A 9,610-nucleotide genomic window follows, 5' to 3' on the forward strand; every position below is an offset into this window, starting at 1 on the left:
AAAAATAGTTAAGACCAAAACTGGGCTCTTGAAGACAGAAACGGCTGAATTTATTATGGGGAACAAGGAAATAGCAGAGCAGTTGAACGGGTCCTTTGGATCTGTCTTCACTAGGGAAGACACAAACAATCTCCCAGATATAATAGTGGCCAAAGGACCTAGGATAATGGATGAACTGAAGGATATTTATATTAGGCAGGAAATGGTGTTGGATAGACTGTTGGGTCTGCAGGCTGATAAGTCCCCGGGACCTGATGGTCTGTATCCCAGGGTACTTAAGGAGGTGGCTTTAGAAATTGTGGACACATTGGTGATCATTTTCCAATGTTGTATAGATTCAGGATCAGTTCCTGTGGATTGGAGCGTGGCTAATGTTGTTCCTCTCTTCAAGAAGGGAGGAAGAGAGAAAACAGTGAATTATAGACCAGTTAGCCTGACGTCGGTGGTGGGAAAGATGCTGGAATCAATTATAAAAGATGAAATTACGACACATCTGGATAGCAGTAACAGGATCGGTCTGAGTCAGCATGGACTTACGAAGGGGAAATCGTGCTTGACTAATCTTCTGGAATTTTTTGAGGATGTAACTATGAAAATGGACAAGGGAGAGCCAGTGGATGTAGTGTACCTGGACTTTCAGAAAGCCTTTGATAAAGTCCCACATGGGAGATTAGTGGGCAACATTAGGGCACATGGTATTGGGAGCAGAGTACTGACATGGACTGAAAATTGGCTGGCTGACAGAAAACAAGGAGTAGTGATTAACGGGTCCCTTTCGGAATGGCAGGCGGTGACGAACGGGGTACCGCAGGGTTCAGTGCTGGGACCGCAGCTGTTTACAATATATATTAGTGACTTAGATGAGGGAATTAAAAGTAACATTAGCAAATTTGCCAATGACACAAAGCTGGGCGGCAGTGTGAAATGTGAGGAGGATGTTATGAGAATGCAGGGTGACTTGGAGAGGCTGGGTGAGTGGGCAGATGCATGGCAGATGCAGTTAAATGTGGATAAATGTGAGGTTATCCACTTTGGTAGTAAGAACAGGAAGGCAGATTATTATCTAAATGGAGTCAAGTTAGGAAAAGGGCAAGTACAATGAGATCTAGGTGTTCTTGTACATCAGTCGCTGAAAGCAAGCATGCAAGTACAGCAGGCAGTGAAGAAAGCTAATGGCATGCTGGCCTTCATAATAAGGGGAATTGAATGAGATCACACCTGGAGTACTGTGTGCAGTTTTGGTCTCCAAATTTGAGGAAGGACATTCTTGCTATTGAGGGAGTGCAGGGTAGGTTCACAAGGTTTATTCCCGGGATGGTGGGACTGTCATATGTCGAGAGGTTGGAGTGACTGGGCTTGTATACTCTGGAACTTAGAAGGCTGAGAGGGGATCTTATTGAAACATATAAGATTATTAAGGGATTGGACACGCTGGAGGCAGGAAGCATGTTCCTGCTGATGGGTGAGTCCAGAACCAGAGGTCACAGTTTAAGAATTAGGGGTAGGCCATTTAGAATGGAGTTGAGGAAAAATTTTTTCACCCAGAGAGTGGTGGATATATGGAATGCTCTGCCCCTGAAGGCTGTGGAGGCCAAGTCTCTGGATGCTTTCAAGAAAGAGATGGATAGAGCTCTTAAAGATAGCGGAATCAAAGGTTATGGGGATAAGGCAGGAAATGGATACTGATTGTGGATGATCAGCCATGATCACAGTGAATGGCGGTGCTGGCTCGAAGGGCCGAATGGCCTACTCCTGCACCTGTTGTCTATTGCCTATAAAGGGGAAGTCTGTGTCTGATCGACTGTTCCTAAAGAGGGAGTGCTTTTCTCACCACTTACCCTTGTCAAAGTGGGGGTGTCCACCAGCCCAATCCAGGAACATCAGTGTCATTGGTTAAAGATGGTGTCGCTCCCCGACGGTCTCTGTGGTGTGTGTTGTGGTGCTGATCTCTGTCCCTGCAGATTCCTGCTTCTCCATTCTCCCGTGTTCCTCCCATCAAACCCCATTGGGGACAATACCCTTCCTCCCCCTCCCCCTCTCCCCCCTCCCTGTCCCACATTCCTGTCCTCACCACCCCGGAACGCCACATCCCAGATCACCACGGTAACTATTCACACCCAAAGGCTAAATGATGCTCAGTGATGTTTATTGCAAAAACACAAGTGGTACAAAGAAGGCAAGAGGCAATCAAACAATCTCTTCTGTCTCCAAAACATCGCTTTGCAAAGCTTCTCGTGCACAGGGAGGTGTACGATGTTCCTGTGATGATGCTCGTTCTCCGACACAATCCACCCGTCCTGGGACACAGGTCAGCCGGGGACTCTCCAGTTGGTCCCTGTCAGCGACAGGATTGTGGGAAATGGAGCCTGTGAGTCACCTCCTGCACGGGCCAAGTGGATCTGTAAATGACGTTACGCTGAAGCCGTTAAGCTGCCTGCAGTTTGGCAAGCTGGTTGGGGCACCCTCCCTCCAACACAGGTCTTTGTTGGGGCGAGGGGGGTTTCCGCTGGGGTGATACAGTGGCGATATGAGAAATACAGACTGGTTGGTTTCTCAATAGTCTTCCCACCCTGTACCCTTCCCCAGCCCCCAATCACCAGTGACTGAAAGCTTGGTGCAGTCAGGCAAGCCGGGTCTCCTATTCCAACTGGGAATTCCTAGTGCCCAGAGAATCCGAGGAATTGGGAAAGTGTGAGTGTTATGTGGGGTCTCTCACTGAGAGGCTGAGCCTGGAACTGGGAGTGTGAGATATTGTGACCTGGACTATTAAGGGTGATAGTGCAAAGGTCGGGAGATTGGACTGAAGACAAGGTGACCTTGGCAACAGAGGATCATGGGAATGGATGTGAGGAAGGAGTCCTGGAGAGAATTGTTCCTTGGGCCAGAGTGGGTGAGAGGGGAAAGGTCAGGGCAATGGGACTGATGAGACACAGAGGATGATGGGTACAGGGTCACAGAGAATAGGGGGGAAATATCTGGGCAATGGGAATGATGAATGGGGGAGAGGGAAAGAGGGGAGGGGTGGTATGATGGCAGGACTGGGGGGATGGAAAGCAGCGTTGGGCCTGGGAGTGAGGTTGGTGAGAGGTCAAGGGTTAGGGGTTGATAACTTTGAGGAGGGCATTCCCTGAAGGAAGGGCGGTGGGGGAGTCAGACGGGTGGGAGGAGTGGTTGGTCCTCAGGAGCCCGGTGAACCCATGGGCTCCTGGACTCCGGCCACACCGATGGCAGGTGCGACCATACAAGTTGCGGCCACAGGTGAAGGAAATTTTGTAGGTGACCATTCCATGCTTAAGGTGGCAGGTACGATGGGTGACACCAGAGATCAGAGGCACCTTGCAGGTCCCCAGACGCTCGTTCCAAAAGATATCTTCATCATAGACAACCAGGGTGAGTCTCACGTTGCTGTGGGCAACCACCACCCCCAGGTCCAGTCTGGTGTTCCAGGTAGGGTTGTTGTTGTTGTTTATCACCCTGGTCCGTCCTTTGGCATTACCGTAAGAGACCACCACAAAACCGTCAGTGCCAGATAAATAGTCGCCCCAGAGACCAAAGCCGCTCTTGATAGTGACAAGCAGGTGCCCTGTGCCCTTCCACGTGCTGCACCAGTGATTGTCTACCTGGAAACTCTCCTGGCATTGGCTGGAACAGGGATCGGATCTGCTTTTGCTCCCAGGAGCGGGGCAGGTGGTTTTGGAGCAGTCCCGTTTCATGGCGTTGGCCAAAATGTACTCGCTGAGGTAGAGCCTCAGCTGTTCCCGGCGGCGGTCAGTGATAGGTAGCAGGAGATGGAGAGGGGCCAGCTGGTATTTTATGATACCTGGTGAGACCTCAAGGCTCTTCAGCCATCGGGTGAAGCTGGCAGGGTCAGAAGAAAACAGGATGTCTGTGTCACCACTGGAATGGCCTCCCACGGCTTCTGTCAGCCTCTCGTTGAAGGCCTGGTGGAAAGTTTTGGTCTGGTTCAGGGACCAAGCCTTCTTCTTACAGAAACCTGTGCCCGCTCTGCCCTTGCCCACCGCCACCACCTGATAACTGGCCTCTATCCCCAGGCAGTCCTTCACCTGCTCGGGGGTGATGCCCTCCACAGCAGCTTGGCAGGTGCGGATGGCTGTCACATCCTGGAAGGAGCCGCCCATATCGACCGAGCGAATGAAATGAGTTCCAAAAGTCTGCACTAGTTGGCGGTAGTGGTGCCGGGCTTCCTCATAGGAGGTGTTGGTGATCTGGTTCAGACGGGCAGAGAACTGGGGTGCCAGGGGGGGTTGGTCCTTCAGGCGGTAGCGGTAAAGACGACAACGGAACTCGTGTTTAGCGAAGCTGTAGCAGTCTGATTTGGTCTTCCGCGTGGCAAAAGACATGAGCTTGGATTTGGAACCGATTGACTGTGAGTGCTGGGTGGGTAGATTTAGGCCAGTGCTCCAGCTGTTGTCCACACTGGAGCTGATCGACTTTATGAGCTCAGAGAGCGAGTGGAAGAGCTGACTGGAAACAGCCCGGGGACAATCACGCAGAGCCCGCCAGTCTACTGTGGCCAGGGGAAGCCGCTGCCGCCTACCCCCCATCAGTGAGTTCCTACAGAGGGTGCAGGCCCCATCCCGACGACTCCAACTCTCCACGTTCACCACGTATGCCCCCTTGCGTGACAGTGTCACCACATCGAAACCCTCTCCAGCCAGACTTGACCCTGGTACCGGGGGCGCACTTTGGCATTCTCTGGCACTGCCTGTCTCGCAGGTGGCTCCCACCCCCCCAAGGAACAGGAGCGTCCAGAGTAAAATCCCCACTCTCTCTCCCATCCTAGGATCCATCACAGTATGGACAGGGCTCCCCTCGGCCAGTGAAGGGTGGTCGGTCTGTAATGAGAATAGGAAATGATGTTACACATGATTTACGCCCTACGTCCACACCCAACCCTTCGCAGAGCATCCTTCTGTTGGACATTAGACATGATGACATCTAACACGAATGTGTCAAAGAAATTGGAAGTAGACAAAGCAAGTGTCTTTGTCTTTGCTGCGTGACATTTGGATAAGTATGTGGTGGGTAGGAAAGGCTGAGAGGGATATGGACCAAATGCAGGAGAATGGGACTGTGGACAACTTTGGCCAAATGACCTGTTTCTGTGCTGATTCATTCAGTGACTTTATTAACAAAAGCAGCAGACCAGATCTTGACCCAAGTGGACTGCGGTCAGTGGTGTGCTCTAGGGGTCAGGGGTCAGTGTTGTTTGTCATTTGTACCATCAGCTTGGATGAGAATATTCCACCGAGATGCAACACAGAGTGTCATAGGAAGTCATTCCTGCCTGTGGCCATCAAACTTTACAACTCCTCCCTTGGAGGGTCAGACACCCTGAACCAATAGGCTGGTCCTGGACTTACTTCCTGGCCTAATTTACATATCACTATCTAATTATTTATGGTTTTATATTGCTATATTTATACTCTATTCTTGATTGGGGCAACTGTAATGAAAATCAATTTCCCTCGGGATCAGTAAAGTATGACTATGTACAATAAATCAGTGGATGACACAAAAATTGGTGGTGTGGTGGGCAGTAAAGAAGGTTAGTGTAAGATTATAACAGGATCCAGATGGAGCAAAGACTGGATGGTTCGACCGGAGAGAGAGAGTGTTAAAGACTGGGAAAGAGATGGACTGAATGATTGAGCATAAACGACGGGGAGAGATACAATTACAGAGAGGGAGGGAGAGAGAGAGGAGGGGGAGAAAGAGAAGGTGAGGGAAAGACAAAGGGCGGGTGAGAGAGGGGCAGGGAGACAAATGAAAAATAGAGAGAGAGAGAGAAAGTAATAGATACAGTCCTGTCCATCACAGGCAAATCGCTCCCCACCACTGTGTACATTTACATGGAGCGCTGCCGCATCCTTCATCAAAGACCCCCTCCATCTGGACCATACTCTCTCTTCACCTCTGTCATCAGGCAGGAGATACAGAAACCTCAGGTCCCACACCACCAGGTTCAGGAACAGTTATACTCCTCAATTATCAGGCTCTCTCACTCACAGGTTCACTCACCTCTACGCTGAACAGTTTGACTTCGTTTTGCACATCGGTTATTCTTTAATCTTTGTTTAATTCAATTTAAAGTTAATTATATTTTATTATATAATTTATTTGTAATTTTTAAATATATATTTCTCATTGTAATTTACAGTATATTTTATGTCTTGCACTGTACTGCAGCCGCAAACAACAAGTTTCATGCCACACTCTACGTCGACGATAACAAATCTGATTCTGAGTTTCTGAGTCTGAGAATCTTCATGTAAAATGTTTTTTTTGGTAAAATTCTGTTGTATTTCTTTTTCCCTATAAGTGCCTGCAGGAAATTAAATCTCAAGGGAGTATATGGTAACACATATGCACTGTTATGATAAATTTATACAAGTTAAGACCATAAGATATGGGAGCAGAACGAAGCCATTTGGCCTATCGAGTCTGCTCCACCATTTCATCATGGCTGATCCGATTTTCCTCTCAGCCCCAATCTCCTGCCTTCTCCCCGTATCCCTTCATGTCCTGACCAATCAAGAATCAATCAACCCCTGTCTTAAATATACCCAATGACATGGCCAGCATAGCCATCTATGGCAACAAAGCCCACAGAGTCACCACACTGTGGCCAAAGAAATTCCTCCTCATCTGCATTCTAAATGGACGTCCGTCTATTCTGAGGTTGTGTTCTCTGGTCTTAGATTCTCCCACCATAGGAAACGTCCTCTCCACATCCACTCTATCGAGGTCTTTCAAGCATTTTATCAAAGGCTTCAATGTGATCATCCCTCATTATTCCAAAACTGCTGACACATACCCCGTGAGGCCTCACCAGTGATTTATTCAGTTTGAAATTTGAACAGAAGCAGAAAAAGGTGAATAAAGGGAGAGAAAAGTGAGAATTATGCAGGGGGAGAGAGAGGAAAGAGATATAGGTCGTGTGAGAGAAGGAGTAATGGAGGGAGGGGGACGGGGAGAGGGAGAGCGAATAAATATTGGATATGAGAGAGGGAGAGATGGGTGAGTCAGTGAGGCAGTGGAATATTTTACACATTGCTCGTCACAGGGTTTACAGCATTGACTGCGGGTCTAATGAGGAAAGGTGAGGAGGGTATTGGAAGGAGAGTATTCCGGAGAGGGGAGAGAGAGGTTGAGTGATGGAGAGAAGGGGAGGGAGAGGATCGGTCCACACTAGGGTAGCATTGCCGAATGGACACCCTCCTACCCCTGAGACAGAGAAGTGGGCCTACCTGTCTCTGTTCTTCCAGGAACTTTGAGCTTCTCCCAGGTCTGCTCCAGCTGGGACCTGTCTCTGTGCCTCCCGCTGTCCCTTTGTGGCTGAGGTCTGTCTCAGCCCTGACTCCAGAGTCTGAGCTACTGAGAGAGTCACCGACCTTTTATTAAGGTTCAGAACATGTCACCAGGAGGGGAGGGCAGTCTTGAGGAATTCACACTCGTGGGCTGCCTCAATCATGGAAGTGAGAAGTAACAATGGGAGGCTTAAAGACAAGACCTGTCCCTGTGGTGACTCTTCCCTCCCTCCTACTGTGGGTTTGGAAAGGAGAGAAAGGTGAGAACATGGGGAAGATGAGGTGTTGGATCTAAGAGTTGTTGGTTTCAAGCAGCATTTTATAAAATGGATGGAATGGTAAAACGGATGAAAGAGAGAGGGAGGGGAGTGGGAGAAAGAGGTGAGGGTGAGGGAGAGAGAGAGGGAAGGGGAGAAAGAGGGAAGAAAGGACGGGGAGAAGGAGAGGGAGAAAGGGAGGAAGGGAGACGAGGAGAGCCAGAGGGAAGGAGAGAGACAGAGGCAGAGAGAAAGGGAGAGAGAGGGAGGGACAGAGGAGGGAGAGCGAGAGAGGGAGGGGGAGAGGCAGGGAGATGAGAAAGGGAGGCAGAGAGAGAGAGATAGAGAGAGAGAGAATTGAGGACAAGATGCAGGAGTGTCTGGATGTTGTGGAAAGGGGAGAGGGGTTGAAATCACGGGACAGCACAAGAGATGGATGGGAGGGTGTTGGTAAGTTGAGCAGTGGAGTGTGCTAGATGGAGAAGGAGGGGAGGGAAGGGATAAGGGAAGGATTGCCTAACACATCCAGGCCCGATACTGGTATCTCTCTGGATTGTGAGAGGGGGACGAGGTGTCTCCATCCAGCCCTGTCATCCGTCAGTCTGGAGACTGCTTGAGATTTGAATGCTATGTCTCTACCTGATAACAAGGGAAGTCAAAGCCAACATAAAATCGAAAGAGAGAGCACATAATAGAGCAAAAATTAATGGGAAGTTAGAGGATTGGGAAGCTTTTAAAACCAACAGAAGGCGACTAAAAAGGCCATTAAGAAGATAAAGATGGAATATGAAAGTAAGCTAGCCAATAATATTAGAGAAAATACCAAAAGTTTCTTCAGATACATAAAGTGTAAAAGAGAGGTGAGAGTGAATATCGGACCGCTGGAAAACAATGCTGGAGAGGTAGTAATGATGGACATTGAAAGGGTGCTCGAATTGAATAAGAATTTTGCATCAGTCTTCACTGTGGAAGACACTAGCAGTATGATGGAAGTTCCAGGTGTCAGGGTCTGGAATGTGTGAAGTTGCCATAACTAGGGAGAAGGTTCTTGGGAAACTGAAAGGTCTGAAGGTAGATAGGTCACCTGGATCAGATGATGTACACCCCAGGGTTCTGAAAGAGGTGACTGAAGAGGTCATGGAGGCATTAGTAATGATGTTTCAATATTTACTAGATTCTTGGAATGGTTCTGGAAGATTGGAAAGTTGCCAGTCCACTCTTCGAGAAGGGAGAGAAGCAGAAGAAAGGGAACTATAGGCCAGTTAGTCTGACCTCAGTGGCTGGGAAAATGTTGAAGTCGATTATTAATTACGGGGTCTCAGGGTCTCAGGAAATAGGTCATAGTCAGCATGGTTTCCTTGAGGGAAAATCCTGCCTGACAGATTTTTGTACTTGGATTTTCAGGAGGCCTTTGACAATGTGCCGCACATGAGGCCGCTTAACAAGCTCCAAGCCCATGGGATTAGAGGAAAGATTCTGGCTGACTGGCAGGAGGCAAAGACTGGGAATAAAGGGAGCCTTTTCCGGAGATTCACAAATATGATTCCAGGATTGAATGGCTTGTGATATGAAGAGAGCTTGATGTCTCTGGGCCTGTATTCACTAGAATTCAGAAGAATGAGGGGTGACCTCATTGAAACTTATAGAATGGTGAAAGAGTTTGATAGAGTGGATGTGGAGAGGACATTTCCTATGGTGGGAGAGTCTAAGACCAGAGGACACAGACTCAGAATAGAGAGATGTCCTTTTAGAATGGAGATGAAGAATTTCTTTAGCCAGAGCGTGGTGAATCTGTGGAATTCTTTGCCAAGGCAGCTGCTGAGACCAAGTCTTTATGTATATTTAATACAGAGATTGATAGATTCTTGATTCTTGGTCAGAGCATGAAGGGATACAGGGAGAAGGCAAGAGAGATTGGGGCTGAGAGGAAAATTGGATCAGCCATGATGAAATGATGACAGAGACTTGATGGGGCAAATGGCCTAATTGCACTCCTATATCTTATGACTTTATGATCTGAAA

At 48.5% G+C, this 9,610-nt stretch overlaps 1 protein-coding gene across 1 annotated transcript; it reads right to left on the bottom strand.

Annotated features, from left to right (window-relative positions):
- Window positions 1–2,847: 2,847 nt before the first annotated feature.
- On the bottom strand, window positions 2,848–7,340 carry LOC140205379 (perforin-1-like). The gene is made up of 2 exons (XM_072272972.1): window positions 7,272–7,340; window positions 2,848–4,856 (listed from the first exon to the last, which is right to left on the bottom strand). The coding sequence occupies exon 2, from the start codon at window positions 4,809–4,811 to the stop codon at window positions 3,096–3,098; it is 1,716 nt and encodes a 571-aa protein (XP_072129073.1). The 5' UTR covers window positions 4,812–4,856; window positions 7,272–7,340; the 3' UTR covers window positions 2,848–3,095.
- Window positions 7,341–9,610: the final 2,270 nt, after the last annotated feature.

This window comes from Mobula birostris, chromosome 11 (genome assembly GCF_030028105.1).
Source record: "Mobula birostris isolate sMobBir1 chromosome 11, sMobBir1.hap1, whole genome shotgun sequence".
Taxonomy (NCBI): Eukaryota; Metazoa; Chordata; class Chondrichthyes; order Myliobatiformes; family Myliobatidae; genus Mobula; species Mobula birostris.